The sequence below is a fragment of the Tamandua tetradactyla genome, chromosome 15 (assembly GCF_023851605.1).
Source record: "Tamandua tetradactyla isolate mTamTet1 chromosome 15, mTamTet1.pri, whole genome shotgun sequence".
NCBI lineage: Eukaryota > Metazoa > Chordata > Mammalia > Pilosa > Myrmecophagidae > Tamandua > Tamandua tetradactyla.
In genome coordinates this window covers 37,045,616-37,067,407 of record NC_135341.1, presented here as the reverse complement: position 1 = coordinate 37,067,407, position 21,792 = coordinate 37,045,616, and the positions used below count along the sequence as shown (strand labels likewise).

Genomic DNA, 21,792 nt, shown 5'->3' with positions numbered 1-21,792 from the left:
TGGTCTCTGTTACCAGCTGAAATTCTCCAAGTTCATTTGCTAATGTCAGTTCATATCAGTGAGACCATACAGTATTTGTCCTTTTGTTTCTGGCTAATCGCACTCAGCATAATATCCTTAAGGTCAATCCATGTTGTTACATGCTTCATGAATTTATTCTGTCTTACAGCTGCATAATATTCCATCGTATGTATATACCACAGTTTACATAGCCACTCCTCTGTTGATGGACATTTTGGCTATTTCTATCTCTTAGCAATTGTAAATAATGCTACTATAAATATTGGTGTGCAAATGTCCGTTTGTGTTCTTGCCCTCATGTCCTCTGAGTAGATACCTAGCAATGGTATTGCTGAATCGTATGGCAATTCTATACTTAGCTTCCTGAGGAACCACCACACTGTATTCCACAGCGGTTGTACCATTTGACATTCCCACCAACAGTGGAAAAGTGTGCCTCTTTCTCCACATTCTTTCCAGTGCATCATTTTCTGTTTTATTGATAATGGCCATGCTGGTGGGTGTGAGATGATATCCCATTGTGGTTTTGATTTGCATTTCCCTAATAGCCAGGGAAGTTGAGCATCTTTTCATGTGCCTTTTGGCCGTTTGTATTTCCTTTTCTGGGAAGTGTCTGTTCCTGTCTTTTGACTATTTTGTAATTGAGTTGTCTGTCTTTTTGTTGTTGAGTTGAACAATCTCTTTATATATTCTGGATACTATACCTTTATCTGATATATCATTTACAAATATTGTCTCCCATTGTATAGGCTGTCTTTTTAGTTTCTTGACGAAGTTCTTTGATGCACAGAAGTGTTTAATTTTGAGGAGTTACCATTTCTTTCTTTCTTTCTTCAGAGCTTGTGCTTTGGCTGTAAGGTCTAGGAAACCACCTCCTATTATAAGTTGATAAGATATTTCCCTGCATTTTCTTCTAAAAGTTTTATGGTCTTAGATCTAATGTTTAGGTTTTGATCCATTTTGAGTCAATTTTTGTATAGGATGTGAGATATGGATCCTCATTCATTCTTTTGCATGTAGATATCCAATTCTCTAGGCACCATTCACTGAAGAGACTGTTATGTCCCAGGTGAGTTGGCTTGACTGCCTTATCAAAGATCAGTTGTCCATAGATGAGAGGGTCTATATCTGAATGCTCTATTCTATTTCATTGGTCAGTATATCTATTTTATGCCAGTACCATGCTGTTTTGACCATGTAGCTTCATAATATGCCTTAAAGTCATGTAGCATGAGGCCTTCAACTTCTTTTTTCTTTCTCAGGATATTTTTAGCTATTCAGGGCACCCTGACCCTCCAGATAAATTTAGTTATTGGTTTTTCTATTTCTGAAAAGTAAGTTGTTAGGATTTTGATTGGTATTGCATTGAATCTGTAAAGCAGTTTAGGTAGAATCGACATCTTAATTATTTATAGTCTTCCAATCCATGAATACGGTATGCCTTTCCATTTATTTAGGTCTTCTGTGATTTTTTTTTTTTGACAATTTCTTGTAGTTTTCTTTGTATAGGTCTTTTGTCTCTTTAGTTAAATTTATTCCTAAATATTTTATTCTTTTGTTTGCACTTGTAAATGGAAGTTTTTTCTTGATCCCCCCCTCTGATTTTTCATTACTAGTATCTAGAAACACTACAGATTTTTGAGTGTTGATCTTGTAACCTGTCACTTTGCTGTACTCATTTACTAGCTTTAGTAGTTTTGCTGTGGATTTTTCAGGGTTTTTGACATATAGTATCATATCATCTGCAAATAGTGAGAGTTTTATTTCTTCCTTTCCAATTTTGATGCCTTGTATTTCTTTTTCTTGTATAATTGCTGTGGCTAGAACTTCAAACACAATATTGAATAACAGTGGTGATAGTGGACATCCTTGTCTTGTTCCTGATCTTAGGGGGAAAGTTTTCAGTTTTTCCCATTGAGGATGATGATAGTGGTTTTTTCATATATTCCCTTTATTATATTGAGGAAGTTCCCTTCTATTCCTATCCTTTGAAGTGTTTTCAACAGGAAAGGATGTTGAATTTTGTCAAATGCCTTTTCTGCATCAATCAAGAGGATGATGTGGTTTTTTCTGCTTTGATTTGTTGATATGTGTATTACATTAATTGATTTTCTTGTGTTGAACCACCCTTGCTGGGATGAATCCTACTTGGTCATGGTGTATAATTCTTTTAATATGCTGTTGGATTCAATTTGCGAGAATTTTTTTGAGGATCTTTACGTCTATATTCATAAGAGAGATTGGTTTGTAGTTTTCTTTTTTGTAATATCTTTGTCTGGCTTTGGTATGAGGGTGATGTTGGCTTCATAGAATGAATTAGGTAGCTTTCCCTCCACTTCAATTTTTTTGAAGAGTTTGAGCAGGATTGGTACTAATTCTTTCTTGAATGTTTGGTGGAATTCACATGTGGAGCTGTCTGGTCTTGGACTTTTCTTTTGGGGGAGCTTCTTAATAACTGATTAAATTTCTTTACTTGTGATTAGTTTGTTGAGGTTGTCTATTTCTTCTTGAGTCAATGTTGGTTGTTCATGCCTTTCTAGGAAGTTGTCCATTTCATCTGCATTGTCTTGTTTATTAGCATAAAGTTGTTCATCATATTTTCTCATACTTCCTTTATTTCTGTGGGGTCAGTGGTTATGTCTCCTCTTCCATTTCAGATTTTATTTATTGCATCCTCTCTCTTCTTCTTTTTGTCAATCTTGCTAAGGGTCCATCAATCTTATTGATTTTCTCACAGAACCAACTTCTAGTTTTGTTGATTTTCTTAATTGTTTTTATGTTCTCAATTTCATTTATTTCTGCTCTAATCTTCATTATTTCTTTTTTTTTTGCTTGCTTTGGGGTTAGTTTGCTGTTCTTTATTTCTTCCAAGTGTACAGTTAATTCCTCACTTTTTGCCCTTTCTTCTTTTTTGATATAGGCATTTAGGGCAATAAATTTTCCTCTTAGCACTGCCTTTGCTGCATCTCATAAGTTTTGATATGTTGTGTTTTCATTTTCATTTGCCTCAAGATATTTACTGATTTCTCTTGTAATTTCTTCCTTGACCCACTGGTTGTTTAAGAGTGTGTTGTTGAGCCTCCATATATTCGTGAATTTCTGGCACTCTGTCTATTATTGATTTCCAACTTCATTCCTTTATGATCTGAGAAAGTGTTGTGTATGATTTCAATCTTTTTAAATTTATTGAGACTTGCTTTGTGACCCAGCATAAGGTCTATCCTTGAGAATGATCCATGAGCACTTGAGAAAAAGGTGTATCCTGCTGTTGTGGGGTGTAATGTCCTATAAATGTCTGTGAAGTCTAGCTCATTTATTGTAGTATTCAAATCCTCTGTTTCTTTATTGATCCTCTGTCTAGATGTTCTGTCCATTGATAAGACGGTGGAATTGAAGTCTCCAACTATTATGGTAGATGTGTCTAGTTCTCTTTTCAGCGTTTTGAGTATTTGCCTCATGTATTTTGGAGCATTCTGGCTTGGTGCATAAATATTTATGATTGTTGTCTTCTTGTTGAGTTGTTCCTTTTATTAATGCATAGTATCCTTCTTTGTCTCTTTTTTTTTAAAGAGCAATTATTTTTTATTTTATTTTATTTTTTTACATGGGCAGGCACCAGGAATTGAACCCGGGTCCTCTGGCATGGCAAGCAAGCATTCTTGCCCACTGAGCCACTGTGGCCCTTCTTTGTCTTTTTTAACTGTTTTATATTTGAAGTCTAGTTTGTTGAATATTAGTATAGCTATTCCTGCTCTTTTCTGATTGTTATTTGCATAAAATATCTTTTCCCAGCCTTTCACTTTCAATTTATATTTATCCTTGGGTCTAAGATGTGTTTCCTGTAGACGGCATATAGTTGGGTCCTGTTTTTTAATCCATTCTGCCAGTCTATTTCTTTTGATTGGGGGGTTCAATCCATTAACATTTAGTGTTATTATTATACGGGTAGTATTTTCTTCTACCGTTTTGCCTTTTGGATTTTATATGTCATATCCAATTTTTCTTCTTTTTACCTTTACTGATAGTCTTCCTTTCTACACTCTTCTCCACACCTCTCTCTCCTGTCTTTTCATATGTGCCTCTAGTGCTCCCTTTAGTAATTCTTGCAGAGCCGGTCTCTTGGTCACAAATTCTCACAGTGACTATTTGTTGAAAATGTTTTAATTTCCCCCTTATTTTTGAAGGACAATTTTGCTGGGTATAGCATTCTTGGTTGGCAGTTTTTCTCTTTAGTAATTTGAATATATCATCCCACTGTCTTCTCGCCTCCATGGTTTCTGCTGAGAAATCTACACATAGTCTTTTTGCGCTTCTTTTGTGTGTGATGGATTGCTTTTCTCTTGCTGCTTTCAAGATTCTCTCTTTCTCTTTGACCTTTGACATTCTGATTAGTAAGTGTCTTGGAGTACATCTATTTGAATCTATTCTGTTTGGGGTATGCTGCACTTCATGGATCTGTGATTTTAAGTCTCGTAAGAGTTGGGAAATTTTCACTGATAATTTCCTCCATTAGTTTTTTTCCTCCATTAGTTTTTCTCCTCCTTTTCCCATCTTTTCTCCTTCTGGGACACCCACAACACATATATTCGTGTGCTTTATGTTGTCATTCAATTCTCCGAGTCCCTGCTCGTATTTTTCCATTTTTTTCCTTATATGTTCTTTTGCTTGTCAGATTTCAGATGTCCCTTCCTCCAGCTCACTAATCCTAACTTCTGCCTCTTGAAATCTGACATTGTAGGTTTCCATTGTTTTTTTCATCTCTTCTACTGTGCCTTTCATTCACATAAGTTCTGTGATTTGTTGTTGCAGACTTTTGATTTCTTCTTTTTATTCATTCCTTGCCTTCTTTATATCCTCCCTCAATTCATTGATTTTATTTTTTATGAGGTTTTCCATGTCTCTTCGAACATTCTGAATTAATTGTTTCAACTCCTTTATCTTATTTGAATTGTTGGTTTGTTCCTTTGACTGGGCCATGTCTTCAATTTTCCTAGTGTGATTTGTTATTTTTTGCTGGCGTCTAGGTATTTAATTACCTTAATGAATTTATTCTGGAGATTGCTTGCACTTCTTTTACCTAGGGTTTTCTTGCTGGATGAATTTGTTGTCTATCTGTTCTTTGACATTCAGTTCAGCTTATTCTGGACCACTAGCTTAGGTTTTGTTTAACAGAGCAGAATTTTTCTGTTCTTATTTTCTTGTTTCTTGCCCTGCCTGTATGGTGCCTTCCCCCACCCCCACCCCACCCTTAGGAGGGTCTACTTAGGTATTATAGACCCTAGTCAGATTTTTCCAGACAAAACTGGCCTCCTTTCAAGAGGAAAGAGTCACCTGTGTCAGTTTTCCCTGAGGGTGAGACTCCGAAGGTTGAAAGACTTTCCTGTTAAGTCCCTGGACTATGTGATTTTCGTATCCTGCCTAGTATGTGGCGCTTGTCTGTCTGCAGGTCCCACCAGCCTAAGATAATGTGGTACCTTTAACTTCAGCAGACTCTCCCTGCTGGGGGCATGGTGGAGACAGAGGAGAGGTTGTAGGCTTGTTTTAATGGCTTCAAATTACCAAGCCCTGGGGTCTGTATTCCTTGAGGGAGGGATTCCACCTTAGTTGGGCCTCACCCCTCCCCTGGGGAAGGCACAGACTCCAGAGAAGTTCTCAAACAAGCTTGTTTCTGCCTATGCCTGGGGCAGTTGCAGCCTGAGAAGCCCTGCTGCTGTGTCCAAAGGCAGTGAAGCCTTTGTAGATACACAGCCACAAAAACCTCTGTTTCTGTTTTTTTTTTTTTCCTTTTTCTGTCAGCCCTGCTCCCTCGGTGGTGGGGCAAAAATCAGCAACCTCCATTTTGACCAGGTTCACCTGAGCTGGGGGCCTATTTTTAGTAGTCCGAATTTGTGAATTAATTCCACATTTGAAGCTTAGTTGCGCTCAGCCCCTGCTGCTGGTAAAGTCTCTTTCCTTTCCCCTCTGGGGAGCAGCCTGTGGGGGAGGGGAGCTGGATGCCATGCCCTGGGGAACTCATGGTTCTAGGGGAGCTCACAGCTGGTCCAACTGGTCCAGACTGGGGTACGCTGTGTGTCTGGTCACTGGTGTGGTCCCAGCAGCTATTCTGTATTGTTCCTGGTTATTTAGTAGCTGTATTGGAGGACAAACTAAATCCCACACCTTGCTAAGCTGCCATCTTGGCCTGCAATCTTTCCCTCCAGTCTATGTCTTTTGATTGGGGAGTTTAATTCATTAACATTTAGTGTTGTTACTGTACGGGCAGTACTTTCTTCTACCATTTTGCCTTTTGGATTTTATATGTCATATCTAATTTTTCTTCTTTTTACCTTTATTGATAGTCTTCATTTCTATACTCTTTTCCACACCTCTCTCTCTCCTGTCTTTTCTTATCTGTCTCTAGTGCTCCCTTTAGTATTTCTTGCAGAGCTGGTCTCTTGGTCACAAACTCTCTCAGTGATTTTTTATCTGCAAATGTTATAATTTCCCCCTCATTTAAAAACATTTTTTTAAATTTTTAAATAAAAAAATATATGACAAGAAAGAAACACATTCTTAACATATGATCATTCTGTTCTACATATATAATCAGTAATTTGCAATATCATCACATAGTTGCATATTCATCATCATGATCATTTCTTAGAACATTTGCATCAATTCAGAAAAAGAAGTAAAGACAACAGAAAAAGAGAATAAAATGAAAACAGAAAAAAAAATTATACATACCATACCCCTTACTCCTCCCTTTCATTGATCAGTAGCAGTTCAAACTAAATTTATTTTAACATTTGTTCCCCTTATTATTTATCTTTATTTCATATGTTTTACTTGTCTGTTGATAAGGTAGATAAGAGAAGCGTCAGACACAAGGTTTTCACAATCACACAGTCACATTGTGAAAGCTATATCATTATACAATCATCTTCAAGAAACATGGCTACTGGAACACAGCTCTACATTTTCGGGCAGTTCCCACCAGCCTCTCCAGTACATCTCGACTAACAAGGTGATATCCATTTAACGCATAAGAATAACCTCCAGGATAACCTCTCAACTCTGTTTGGAATCTCAGTCATTGACACTTTGTCTCATTTCACTCTTCCCCCTTTTGGTCGAGAAGGTTTTCTCAGTCCCTTGATGCTGAGTTTCAACTCATTCTAGGGTTTTTCTCAATCTTTTGATGCTGAGTCCCAGCTCATTCCAGGATTTCCATCCCTCGTTTCCAGGAAGGCCTACACTCCTGGGAGCCATGTCCCATACAGACAGGGGGAGGGTGGTGAGTTTGCTTGTTGTGTTGGCTAGAGAGAGAGGCCACATCTGAGCAACAAAAGAGGCCACTGTGGAAATCAGTTCAATGGTTCCTCAGAAAGTTGTACATAGAATTACCAATGACCTGGCAATCCCACCTCTTGGTATATACCCAAAATAATTAAAAGCAGGTACTAAAATATATCTGTACACCAGTGATCATAGCAGCATTATTAACAATAGCCAAAAAGTGGAAGCAATCTATATGTCCATTAACAAATGAATGGATAAACAAAACATGGGTTAATATTATTAGGCCATAAAAAGTAGTGAAGTTTGGATGTGGACCTTCCTGGCAATGTGGGACAGAAATCCTAGAATGAGCTGAGACTCAGCATCAAGGGATTGAAGAAACCTTCTCAATATCAAACTATGTGATGATATTGTGAATTACTGATTATATATGTAGAACAGAATGATCATATGTTAAGAATGTTTTTGTTCGTTTGTTAATTTTTTTAATTAATTAAAAAAATGATTTAAAAATGATAAAAATAATGAAGTTCTAGTATATGTTCCAACATGGATTTTGAAGACATTGTGTTAAGAGAAATAAGCCAGACACAAAAAAGACAAATATTGTATGATCTCAGTTATATAAAATATATATAAACAAACTAACAGAGATAGATAGTAAATTGCAAGTCACAGGGGCAAGGGAAATGGGAGTTATATTCCTTATTGGGTGCAGAGTTTATTGTTGTGCCAATAAAAATTTTGAGTTATGGATGTTGGTGATGTTAGCCCACCACTGTGAATGTAATTAATACTACTTAATTGTACAATTGAAAGTGGTTAAAATGGGAAATTTTGAGTTGTATATATGCTACTACAATGAAAATGAAAAAAAAGTTAGAAAAACTGTGTGGTGTTGACATACCAAAGAAATAGAACTGAAAGTTTAGAATTAGACCCACATTTCTGTGGTCACTTGATTTTCGATAAGGGTGCCAAGGGAGTAAGAATAATCTTTTCAACAAATGGGTTGGAAAAATGGATATCCACCTACAAAAAAGAATGATGTTGGACCCTGTAGTGGTTTAAAGCTCTTTGTACCCCCCAAATACATCTTAAACTTAATTCGTTCCTGTGGGTGGAAACCCGTTGTAAGTAGGACCTTTAGATGAGGCTATTTCAGTTGAGATTCAGTCAGGCTGGGTCTTAATCCTATCATTGGAGTCCTTTATAAGAAAATGAAATTCAGACACAGAGAGAGAAAGCTGCAGGAAGCAAGAAGCTGAACATCAACCACACCCAGAAGAGAAGGGAGAGATCAGGAGATGCCGTGTACCTTGCCCTATGATAAGCTAAGGACAAAAGGGGAGAATGCATTGCTTTGATGATGCCTCAATATGGACTATCTCTTAGCCTCAAAATCATAAGCAAATAAATTCCCATTGTTTAAGCCAAACCATTGCATGTTATTTGCTTGAGCAGTGCAGGAAACTAAGACAGATCCCTAGCTCACACCATACAAAAAAATTAACTCAATGTGGATCAGCAACCTAATATAAATATAAGAGCTAAAACCATAGAACTCTTAGAAGATAACATAAGGGCAAATCTTCCATGACCTGGGATTCAGCAGTGGATTCTTAGATATGACACCCAAAGCATGAGCAGCAAAAGAAAAGTTAGATAAATGGACTTCATCAAAATTAAATAATTTTGTGCATCAAAGGACTTTATCAAGAAGGTGAAAAGACATCCTATAGAATGGGAGAAAATAGTCACAAATTATATATCTGATAAGAGTTTAATTTCTAGAATATATAAAGAACATTTGCAACTTAGTAAGAAAAAGACAAACAACCCAATTGAAAAATGGACAAAGGCCCTCAACAGTCATTTCTTCAATGTAAAATATACAAATGGCCAGTAAGCTTGTGTAAAGATGCTCAACATCTTTATTCACTAGGAAAATGCAAATCAAAATCACAATAGTTTATCACTTCACACCCATTAGAATGTCTATTACTAAAATAAAAAAAGGAAAATAACAAATGTCAGAGAGGATGTTGAGAAATTGGAATCCTCATGAATTGTTGGTAGGAATGTAAAGTGTAATAACCACTGTGGAAAATGTATGGAAGTTCCTCAAAAAGTTAAGTGTAGAATTACAATATGACCTGTTGATTCCATTCTTACTTCCGTAACCAGAGAAATTGAAAAAAGTGACTCAAACAGGTACCTGTACACCAGAGTACATAGAAACATTGTTTACAATAGCCAAAAGGTAGAGACAACCCAAGCGTCACCAGTAGATAAATGAATAAACACAATGCGTTATATACACACAATGGAATATTATTTACCCATAAGAAAGAAGGACGTTCTGATACATGCTGTCACATCTATAGATGAACGTTGAAAACATTGTGCTGAATGAAAGAAGCAAGACACATAAAAACAAATACTATATTATTTCATTTATGTGAAACATCTAGCAATAGTAAATTCATAGAGACAAAGTAGAGAAGAGGTTCCTGGGTTGGGGAAATGAAGAAGGGAGAGTTGTTGCTTGGTTGGTATTGTGTTTGGAAATTTTGGAAATTTTTAAATGAAAAAATAATAGAGAAGTATGTTTTTCAATCCTTATAATTTTCTGGCCACAGCTAATCTAATTTAAAATTTCTGGCCTCTTTCCTTAAATAAAAATGTTTTTCATGATTCTTTTATTTGTTAATGCATATATATTATATTTCTAAATCAGTTCGTGTTCAGTAAAAACTTGTATCAATCAAAGATAACCTATCTTTTTCTGTGTTCTCCCCTTGGCATGCAATTATTTGCCTCTCTGCCCCTGTGAAATAAGCAGACCCCTGACACTAAAGAACTTCATTCCCTGTGACTCACATTTGCTTGGGAGGAGATAGGAGTTTTCTCTGCATCCTGAGAAATCACTACATAGCCATTTTTCATCCTCTTGACCTATAATCACCTCCATGTGCTTTTCTGTCTTTAGTCCAGCTAACAAAGAACTTTCTTTGCTCCCATCCTTTCCCCCCTAACTTCCACTGTTGCCCAATGTTGAAGCTTCTGTGAGTGCAAATGTTACCATCTCAATTCCACCATGAGCAGAGAGGACACCATGGAGCTTGACTGACCCAGCCAGGAACAAGGAACATTCTGTGAATGAGCAATTGAAAAACTCCATACATATAGATGGTCCAACGACCTCTTTGGAGTTGCATAGTTGGGAGTTGCTTATGAATGATTATGACTGACAGTCAAGTTCCCAACACTCTTCTTCTGGCTGCATCCTGGGAAGACAGACAAGCTCAGTATCGAATAAACCACATGGTGAATACAGACAAGTGGTACTGACATAAGAGCAGGACAACTGACCAAAAAGAAGAAATGTCATTTCAGCTTCCATCATGCATATCAGTATCATATTGAATCTCTTCTGTTTAATCCAGTTAACTGGGGTTGCTCATTTAATTTTAAACAGCCAAAGGGGAATTTGGCCATCTAGTCTGGAAGGGGAGACTAACCTTGCCATCGTCTGGTAACCCAGGCCTACTAATTTCCACTTATCCGTTACTGGCACATACATACCTGGAAGTGTAAGGGTCTTCTTTTTTTTTTTTTTTAAATTTTTTATTAATTAAAAAAATTACAAGAAACAAACAAGGTCTTCTAAATGCTTATATTCTGATTCCATGAGTATAAGTTCTTTGTGTTTTATATTAATTTCAAAAGCAAATTACACACTTGTTTCCAAATGATGAGCTGAAATTGTGGGAGAAATATGAGTATCGAAGAGTCAGATAATAATAATAATCACTATTAGCTAGTTCTCTTGAAATCTTTTCTTAGCCTTTAGTGCTGCATTGTTTCCCTGACTATGGTTCACTTTAAAGATTGTTGTAAGTTTTCAAAGTCAAATTTTTTAGTTTTCATCTGAAAGAGTTGTTTTATTTATTTATTTGCTCCTGGGTAATACTGGATTGCACTTCTTTGAAAGGTAGTCTATATAAAGAAGGAATTATCTATTCTATGTTCAATAGGGTTCAGACAAAATAAACTGTGGTGTTTAGTCCCAACCCTGCAGCAACTTTATTCTCAGCTGTGGTGAGTATGAGAATGAGAATCGTTTGAACTGGAAAAAGGGTGAGTGTGGAAAGACCCAGGAGACTATGGATTCATTTGAGAATGGTGAAGCCATAGCTTCTAAGAAAGTGATTAAGGAATACCTAGTAGGAGTCAGGGTCCATGCCAGGCATGGGATTTTCAGGTTTTTGAATCTCTTTAAAGTTAGGTGTTAGTCTCATTTAACGGATGAGGAAACTGAGGCTCAGAGAAGTTAACTGATTTGCTCTACTTCACACAGTTTACAAGTACCTGAGTCAGGATCTGAACCTTCTTCTGGTTGCTTTTAAAGCCATACCCTATCAATTAATTACCATCTGCTCATAAAGGGAGAAATTCAGAGCTCCTTGGTTCCTAGGAAATATCTAGAACAGAACCAATGTCAAGAAACAAGACCATGGTGTGTTTGAAACAGTATGGGCTTAAGTATTGGCCTGACCTGACTTACAGCCTACTTATCCCTAATTATGGGAGGGGACTTGAGTTATTTAGCCTATCTGTGCCTTGTCGTGGCTCACATATTTATAAATGGTAATAATAACACCAGCCTCACAAAATTGTTGAGAAGATTAAATGGGTGGATGTATAAAATTAGCACTGTGCCTGGCACATAGATGGGGTCAAGTAAGTGGCACTGTCCTTAGCCCCTTGATTCTGTGGTCTGTCCTTACATTCTTGCAAAACTAGTGGTTATAAACACTCAGCTGTATCTATTTTCTAGAAAATCAGAAAACTGTAATGCAACAGATTTCTCTAAAGGTTTAATTATTTAAAACATAAGTATATAAGATTTTTTATATTTGTTCATATTTGTTCAGTACTTCTGTTCATTTTGTATAGGTTTGTTTGGGGACAATATTTGTTGTTTGATGGTCTTTAGTTCACTATATGTATGGGAATCATATTTTCTGATGCCTATAATCATAATGCATTATCTGATAAAAATGAATATTGTTATGAACTTAGGGAGACAGAATTTTGCAGTTGGGCTTGTCTCATAAAATCCAGGCTTTATAGTCATCATAATAGATGCAATATGCAGTGTTGAATTAGCAGTGAGCTGAGTAGGTAACTGCTTATAAGAGATGTGGGAAGCCACTTTTGCCCAAAGGACTTCCTCCTCACCAAGCTTCTCTGTTGCCTAAATGCCACAACTCTATTGGAATTCAATATCCTATGGTGTTGGAAGAACTAGTCTTCTTCTTTTTTTTTTGTTCCCCCTATTTATTTTTATTCCATATGTTCTACTCATCTGTTGACAAGGTAGATAAAAGGAGCATCAGACACAAGGTTTTCACAATCACACAGTCACATGGTGAAAGCTATATCATTATACAATCATCATCAAGAAACATGGCTATTGGAACACAGCTCTACATTTTTAGTCAGTTCCCTCCAGCCTCTCCATTACATCTTGAATAATAAGGCAATATCTACTTAATGTGTAAGAATAACCTCCAGGATAACCTCGCAACTCTGTTTGGAATCTCTCAACCATTGACACTTTGTCTCATTTCACTCTTTCCCCTTTTGGTCAAGAAGGTTTTCTCAATCCCTTGATGCTGAGTCTCAGCTCATTCTAGGGTTTCTGTTCCACATTGCCAGGAAGGTCCACAGCCCTGGGAGTCATGTTCCACGTAAACAGGGGGAGGGTGGTGAGTTTGCTTGCTGTATTGGCTGCAGAGAGAGGCCACATCTGAGCAACCAAAGAGGTTCTCTTGGGGGTGACTCTTAGGCCTAATTTTTTTTTCTTTTTTTAAAAAAATTTATTTATTTATTTATTAAAAAAAATTTAACAACAAACTAACAAAAACATTAACATATGATCATTCCATTCTACATATATAATCAGTAACTCACAATATCATCACATAGTTGCATATTCATCATTTCTTAGAACATTTGCATTCAATTCAGATAAAGAAATAAAAAGACAACAGAAGAAGAAATAAAACAAAAACAGAAAAAATTATACATACCATACCCCTTACCCCTTGCTTTCATTGATCACTAGCATTTCAAACTAAATTTATTTTAACATTTGTTCCCCCATAATTTATTTATTTTTCTTTTTTTTAACTTTTTTATTAATTAAAAAATTAACAAACAAAACATTAAGATATCATTCCATTCTACATATACAATCAGTAATTCTTAATATCATCACATAGTTGCATATTCATCATTTCTTAGAACATTTGCATCGATTTAGAAAAAGAAATAAAAAGACAACAGAAAAAGAAATAAAATGATAACAGAGAAAAAAAAGATTATACATACCATACCCCTTACCCCTCACTTTCATTTACCACTAGCATTTCAAACTAAATTTATTTTAACATTTGTTCCCCCTATTATTTATTTTTATTCCGTATGTTCTACTCTTCTGTTGATATAGTAGCTAAAAGAAGCATCAGACACAAGGTTTTCACATTCACAGAGTCTCATTGTGAAAGCTATATCATTGTTCAATCATCATCAAGAAACATGGCTACTGGAACACAGCTCCACATTTTCAGGCAGTTCCCTCCAGCCTCTCTGGTACATCTTGAAAAACAAGGTGATATCTACTTAATGCATAAGAATAACCTCCAGGATAATCTCTCAACTCTGTTTGGAATCTCTCAGCCATTGACACTTAGTCTCCTTTCACTCTTCCCCCTTTGGTCGAGAAGGTTCTCTCAATCCCTTGATGTTAATTCTCAGCTCATTCTAGGGTTTTTCTAAGTCCTTTGATGCTGAGTCTCAGCTTATTCCAGGATCTCTGTCCCACGTTGCCAGGAAGGTCCACACCCCTGGGAGTCATGTCCCACACAGAGAAGGGGAGGGTGGTGAGACTGCTCATCATGTTGGCTGGAGAGAGAGGCCACATCTGAGCAACAAAAGAGGCTCTCTTGGGGGTGATTCTTAGGCCTAAATTTTAAGTAGACTTGACATATCCTTTGTGGGGTTAAGTTTCATATGAACAACTCCCAAGACTGGGGGCTCAGCCTATAGCTTTGGTTGTCCACACTGCTTGTGAGAATATCAGGAATTCAACTTGGGGAAGTTGAATTTTTCCCCACACTCACCATTCCCTGACGGGGGCTTGCAAACACTTTTTAGTCACTGATCAAATCACTCTGGGATTCATCGGGGCATCACTTTGGACAAACTAACAAAATCTCACGTCCTACCTGAGATTCCAAGTACTTATGACATTCAATCAAACTATCTACATGAGTTATATTAGGAAATGCTCTAGTCAAAATATAAATTTTGTAACAAACATTTTTTGCTTTAGTCTCACACATTAGTTGAAATTTTAAACTACTAAGTACCATCTATTTTCAGCACACTGCAGTAATGACATTCCTTTGTTCTTCCTCATGCAAAAACATTTTTAAAATTTGTACATTGTACATTTCACTATTATTATACATGCTAGGCGTTCCTAGATTATACCATCTTGATATTTACCATGTATCTTTCTTTCTGATTTCATTTATGTCCCCAGCCCTCCTCCCTCTATCATTCTCACATGCAGCTTCATTCAGTGTTTTAACATAATTACATTACAGTTAGGTAGTATTGTGCTGTCCATTTCTGAGTTTTTATATTCAGTCCTGTTGCACAATCTGTATCCCTTCAGCTCCAATTACCCAATATCTCACCCCGTTTCTATCTCCTGATGGTCTCTGTTACCAAAGAAATATTCCAAGTTTATTCACTAATGTCAGTTCATACCAGTGAGACCATACAGTATTTGGCCTTTAGTTTTTGGCTAGTCTCACTCAGCATAATGTTCTCAAGGTCCATCCATGTTGTTACATACTTCAAAAGTTTATTCTGTCTTAAAGCTGCATAATATTCCATCTTATGTAAATATCACAGATTGTTTAGTCAGCTGTCTGTTGATGGACATTTTGGCTGTTTCCATCTCTTGGTAATTGTTAATAATGCTGCTATAAACATTGATGTGTAAAATGTCCATTTGTGTCCTTGGCCTCGTGTCCTTTGAGTAGAGACAGCATATCGATGGGTCCTGTTTTTTAATCCATTCTGCCAGACTATGTCTTTTGATTGGAGAGTTTAATACATTAACATTCAGTGTTATTACTGCATGGGTAGTACTTTCTTCTGCTATTTTGCCTTCTGGATTTTATAAGTCATATCTAATTTTCCTTCTTTTTGCCTTTACTCATAGTCTTCCTTTCTACACTCTTTTCCACATCTCTCTCTTCTGCCTTCGTATCTGTCTCTAGTGTTCCCTTTAGTATTTCTTGCAGAGCTGGTCTCTTGGTCACAAATTCTCTCAGTGATTTTTTGTCTGAAAATGTTTTAATTTCTCCCTCATTTTTGAAGGACAGTTTTGCTGGATATAGAATTCTTGGTTGGCAGTTTTTCTCTTTTAATAATTTAAATATATTATCCCACTGTCTTCTCGCCTCCATGGTTTCTGCTGAGAGATCTGCGCATAGTCTTATTGGGCTTCCCTTGTATGTGATGGATTGCTTTTCTCTTGCTGCTTTCAAGATCCTCTCTTTCTCTTTGACCTCTGACATTCTGATTATTAAATGTCTTGGAGTATGTCTATTTGGATCTATTCTCTTTGGGGTATGCTGCACTTCTTGGATCTGTAATTTTAAGTCTTTCATAAGAGTTGGGAAATTTTCAGTGATAATTTCCTTCATTAGTTTTCCTCCTTCTTTTCCCTTCTCTTCTCCTTCTGGGACACCCACAACACGTATATTCATGCGCTTCATATTGTCTTTCAATTCCCTGAGTCCCTGCTCATATTTTTCCATTGTTTTTCCTATAGTTTCTGTTTCTTGTGGGATTTCAGATGTTCCATCCTCCAGTTTTGAAATCCTATGTTCTGTCTCTTGAAATCTACCATTGTAGGTTTCCATTGTTTTTTTCATCTCTTCTACTGTGTCTTTCATTCCCATAAGTTCTGTGATTTGTTTTTTCAGACTTTCAGTTTCTTCTTTTTGTTCTTTCCTTGCCTTCTTTATATCCTCCCTCAATTCATTGATTTGGTTTTTGATGAGGTTTTCCATGTCTATTCGTACATTCTGAATTAATTGTTTCAGCTCCTGTATGTCATTTGAATTGTTGGTTTGTTCCTTTGACTGGGCCATATCTTCAATTTTCCTAGTGTGATTTATTTTTTGCTGGTGTCTAGTCATTTAATTACCTTAATTAGTTTATTCTGGAGGTTGCTTTCACTTCTTTTATCTAGGGTTTTCTTGCTGGATGAATTTGCGTCTATTTGTTCTTTTACATTCCGTTCAGCTTTATCTGGACCTTTAGCTTAAGTTTTGTTTAACAGAGGAGAATTTTCCCGTTCTGGTTTTCTTATTTCTTGCCCTGCTTGTGTGGTGCCTTTCACCCACACACATTTAGGAGGGTCTACTTAGGTATTATAGACCCCAGCCAGATTTTCCCGGACCAAACTGGCCTCCTATCAGGAGGAAAGAGTCACCTGTGTTGGTTTTCCCTGAGGGTGAGACCCAGCAGGTTGAAAGACTTCCCTGTGAAGTCTCTGGACTCTGTTTTTCTTATCCTGCCCAGTATGTGGTGCTTGTCTGACTGCAGGTCCCACCAGCATAAGATGATGCGGTACCTTTAACTTTGGCAGACTCACCCTTTTGGGGGCGTGGTGGAGACAGAGGAGAGATTGTAGGCTGGTTTTAATGGCTTCAAATTACCAAGCCCTGGTTTCTGAATTCCTTGATGGAGGGATTCCACCTGAGTTGGGCTTCACCCCCCCGGGGAAGGCACAGGCTCCAGACAAGCCCCCAAAAGAGCTCACTTCTGCCTATGTCTGGGACAGTTGCAGCCTGAAAAGTCCTGCTGCTGTATCCAGAGGCAGTCAAGCCTTTATAGATACACAGCCACAAAAACCTCTGCTTTCTTCTTTTTTTTTTTTCCCCCTTTTTCTGTCAGTCCTGCCCCCTTTCCGCCGGGGCAAAAATGAGCAACCTCCGCTTTGATCAGGTTCACCTAAGCTGGGGGCCTATTTTTAGTAGTCAGAATAGTTAATTAGTTCCACAATTGGTGTTTGATTGTGCCCAGTCTCTGCTGCTGGTAAAGTCCTTTCCTTTCCCCTCTGGAAAGCAGCCTGTGGGGGAGGGGCACTGGCTGCCGCAGCTTTGGGAACTCACGGTTAAGGGGTGCTCGCAGCCGGTCCAGCTGGTCCAGACTGGGGTACGCTGTGTGTCTGGTCACTGATGTGGCCCCAGGAGCTGTTCTGTACTGTTTCTGGTTATTTAGTAGGTGTTATGGAGGACGAACTAATACACGCTCGTTGTTAAGCCGCCATCTTGACCCGGAAGGAGAACTAGTCTTCTTGAGAGATGTAATAGACTAAGTCATTTGTCATATTAGGCAAGGAAAGATGGTATTTATTGGTATTTTTCTGAGAGCAGATTATTAGTAGGGTATAAGAGAAAAGATCATAAAGAAAAGAACAAGAGAGTTAGAGAATTGAAGACAAATTTGCTGTTTCACGGGTCCCTGTTGGCTGTCCCTGGAATTAAGAAGGGTGGGAATTTTTATACAATTTGGCAGCAGAAAACACCTGTTTCTAGTACATAGGTAATGGAAGTTTTCACCAATTGGATGGAAATGTAACTGCTGAAATGTTCTCATCTATAGAACAATCATCAGTAATCTTTGAAAAAAATATGCTACATTAAGGGTTTAACAAATGAGTACGACTCCTGAATCATTATATTGAAGGTTCTTTTAGTCTCCGGTATCTGAGCAGCTAGAAGTAAAAACCTAAAATTGTGGAATCGTAACCCATACCAAACTCTGAAATCTGTTCTACAACTAATTGTTCCGCTGTGCTTTGAAGTTTATTGCTTTTTTGTAAATATGTTACTTTTCAGAAAAAAAAAGTCAATTGTGATGATAATATTTATTCCTTGTTGCCTCCAATGTCCTGGAGCAGCTAGAAGGAAAAATCTGAGATGAAGGTGTGGTAACCCGTGACAAACTCTGGGATCTGCCCTGTAACTACTTGTTGAAGAGTGCTTTGAAAACTACTCCCTTTTTTCTTTCTTTTCTTTGTATATATGTTATATTATACAATTAAAAAAAGTTTAAAAATATATTACATTAACCTACTTAATGTTCCTCCTTTCTTTCTAATAGGAAAGAATTAGAATTCATAAGAAATGAATTTTAATGTCTGGAATATCAAAGAGATGCTTAGTATTCCCTCAGGCTCTGGGTAAGTTTTCTGATTATATTCTGTGGTGCTTAAGAGAGTCTCATGGTTGCACTGATTTCATAGAAAGAGGGTGCCCTTCCTGTTAGGTTACAGTAATAGAGATACCCCACATAGCCTCTTCCCCCGCTTTTCACCTCCCCTGTTACTGCTTCATCCTCCCATACTTGTCTTTTTCCTTTTTCCTATTTTCTGACTATAAAAGCAATGTTAACCCAGCCATATGTGTTAATTGAGTAATGACTCTGGGTCCAGCACAGGAGATAGAGACTATGAAGACCCATGAGAGTCATGGGCCAAATGTAAATTGTAAATTCTCACAGAGCTGTTTTCCAATATCTGGAAACTTTCACCTCTGTTGGGGAACTGCTATTGAAATAGTAGAGAGAAAAATCAAGGCGATGTTCAGATATGTGTTCAGTTGTGTAGTGCAATTTGTAGGCACTGTGGAGTTCAGAGCCACTCCAGTTGTTGACAAGGATCATTGAGATATTACGCACTCCACTACTCCACTGAGGTGCTTACTTTGATGTTCATCAGCTGTGCAGTATGCCTGCCAACTTTGATTTGAAGTTTATATGGATTGTGTGTATTTAAGAAATTTCTAACTGCTTTTAGTTTACTTTTATCAATGGTCGTTTTTTTTTTCCCTCTCTAGCACCTTCTTGAAGACAGTTATTAATTCAGCAGAAATCTATAGCACTGCTCTTCTTATTTTTCAAAAAGAAAAAAAGAGTGTTTGTGGTTGACACAAGTGGGGAAAATAATTCCATATCATAGCTTTAAAATGTAAATTCTATGTGATTTCAGTAGGCTCACAGAGCTGTTTTTTTTCCCCCAACCCAGATAATTATTCCTTTTGGCCCAAGAAGGAAGTCACAGAGAGCTATTTTGAGCAGTGATTATGCAACCCATATTACAATATATGTGTGTAGCCCATTACCTTAACTAATCTCAGGAAATGGTTCTGTGAGCCAAAATAATTGCCCTTCACTGAGTTGAGCTAGAGTTTCTTTTGTTTTGAATTAATAATATGAAGATATCTTGGGTTTAGAATATGTATATACTAAGTATATACATATATAAGTACATACTATCTAATTACTTTAAATTTAACATTTGGAAAAGGAATGATGTGTGTGTGTATGTATTTTAACAAATAGCATGTTTTCTCAGGTTATACAACAGCATTATATAACACAAATTGTTATGGAGATGTCTTGAAGACTGTTTTACTCATCTGTCTACTTATATATTGTCTCTTTAGTGGGTTCAGTGTACTGTGTTTAAATGTGTTTGTATCATTATCAATATCACTAGCCATTTTATATGTGAGGTTTAAAGACTGTCAAAGATAGATAACCATGGGAAGCAAATAGGAAATTCAAAGCTGAAAGTATTTAAAACAAGCAAGGCCAAGGCACTAAATGAGCGAAAGGGAGCAACACTTTGCTTCAAAAACATTTTTTTTTCTTTTTTTTATTAATTAAAGAATAAAAAAAAATTAACACAACATTTAGAAATCATTCCATTCTACATATGCAATCAGTAATTCTTAACATCATCACATAGATGCATGATCATCATTTCTTAGTACATAATGAATCCTTCTGGCATAGATCTGAGTTGATAATATTCTTTAGTTTAGGAAAGGCCCATCTTGTGTTGTTTTATTATACCTGTCTCTCTCCTCCCATTCTTGTTGCCTTCCTTCCCTGTAGCCACGTGCTCTAGAATTAATGTGTATTCCTCCAATTCACTTCTGGACACTCATTTACCATACTTGTTTGATGTATATGATGTAGGTTTAAAAATTACATAAATGATGCATGATAGAGCTTATTGTATTTTTATTTTTTCCTGCACTCGAAATTATGTTTTTGAGTCATATCCATGTGGTTTATGTAAATCTAGCTTATTGCTTCCCACTGCTGCGTCAGTTATATGCATATAACATAAGTTATTTATCTCTTCCATTAATGATGAACAGATTAAACTTTTTAAAAGACAATGTTCTGTATGCCCATACAAAAACACAATTCCTTTTACTTAATGTTAACCCATTTTATAGAGCACTGATTTCCAGACTTTCTTGAATTTGTTAGATTTTATGCTCTCATTTGTTAGATTTTATAACAGTCCCTCTTTCCTCTTAAAAATGTATAATATGAACAAAAATGTCTGATATAGGGACCAAAGGGTATAATGACTGAGAAGCCGAAAGGCAAACTGTGGTATATATATATATATGAGGGAGTACTTTGCAGCTACAAGAAGAAATGACATCATGAGGCACGCAAAGAATTGAATAAAACTTGGGGACAATGTGTTATTCAAAATAAGCCAGAAACAAAAGAAGAAATATGCTATGGTCTCTTTCAGAAAATATTTATAAGAAAATTGGAGTCTAGATTGTATGCCATTAATAGCTGCCATACTTAGTCCAAAGTTGTAAGTATATGTCTAGATTCTGAGACACAGAGCTGTATGTGTACAAACTGGTATTTCCCTGGAACTTTGAGTACCTCTGTGACACCTAAGATTCAGAGTTAGAGCTCTGGGGCTCTGAAAGTCAACATTGCTACTTATAATAATGGGTAAAGTAACTGAAAAAGATATCAGGCTTCAATTAGGGATAAAAATGATGGGATGCAGGGGTGGTTCAGGATAGAATTCTCACCTGCCATATGGGAGACCCAGGTTTGATTCCTGGCCCATGCACTTCCCAAAAGCAAACAAACAAAAATTCAACAAATGGTGCTGCAATAACGGGATACTCACATAGGGAAAGAATGAAATGTGACCCTGGGCATATAGCCTACAAAAAAAGAAGCTGATCTGGTCAGGACTAAGGTGAATCAGAATACAGGGCAAAACATGATAGTGTATATACTCTAGAGCTTCTCCTACTATATGAGAGTAAAGATGAAGAGGTTTATTGTGTCTAGAACCTAAATTTTCTATAACACACAGTCTAACTCAACCTGTCTAGATAACTCATTTAAACAACCCCAAACATATGGAGATCAGAATGGGAACAAGGCCTTGTAATTCTGTATAGCTTAATGTAATATACAAAGACACCCAGACTATGGTGGGGTGATAATTAAAAAGTATTAGTAGAGTCCCTTGAGGGACTGGTGAAAAAA

The 21,792-nt window shown here is 36.9% G+C and overlaps 1 protein-coding gene across 5 annotated transcripts in view; it reads left to right on the top strand.

The window, feature by feature from the left end:
• IHO1 (interactor of HORMAD1 1) overlaps positions 1–21,792 on the top strand; it is a 91,412-nt gene that overhangs the window by 12,654 nt on the left and 56,966 nt on the right. For 3 of the 5 annotated variants that reach the window (XM_077129336.1, XM_077129334.1, XM_077129335.1), the window contains exon 3: positions 18,568–18,646. The exons of the other annotated variants lie outside the window; for them this stretch is intronic. In XM_077129336.1, coding sequence (XP_076985451.1) covers positions 18,591–18,646 — 56 coding nt within the window. In that variant the 5' untranslated portion in view covers positions 18,568–18,590. The remainder of the gene's footprint in view (positions 1–18,567; positions 18,647–21,792) is intronic. 5 annotated transcript variants of the gene reach the window in all.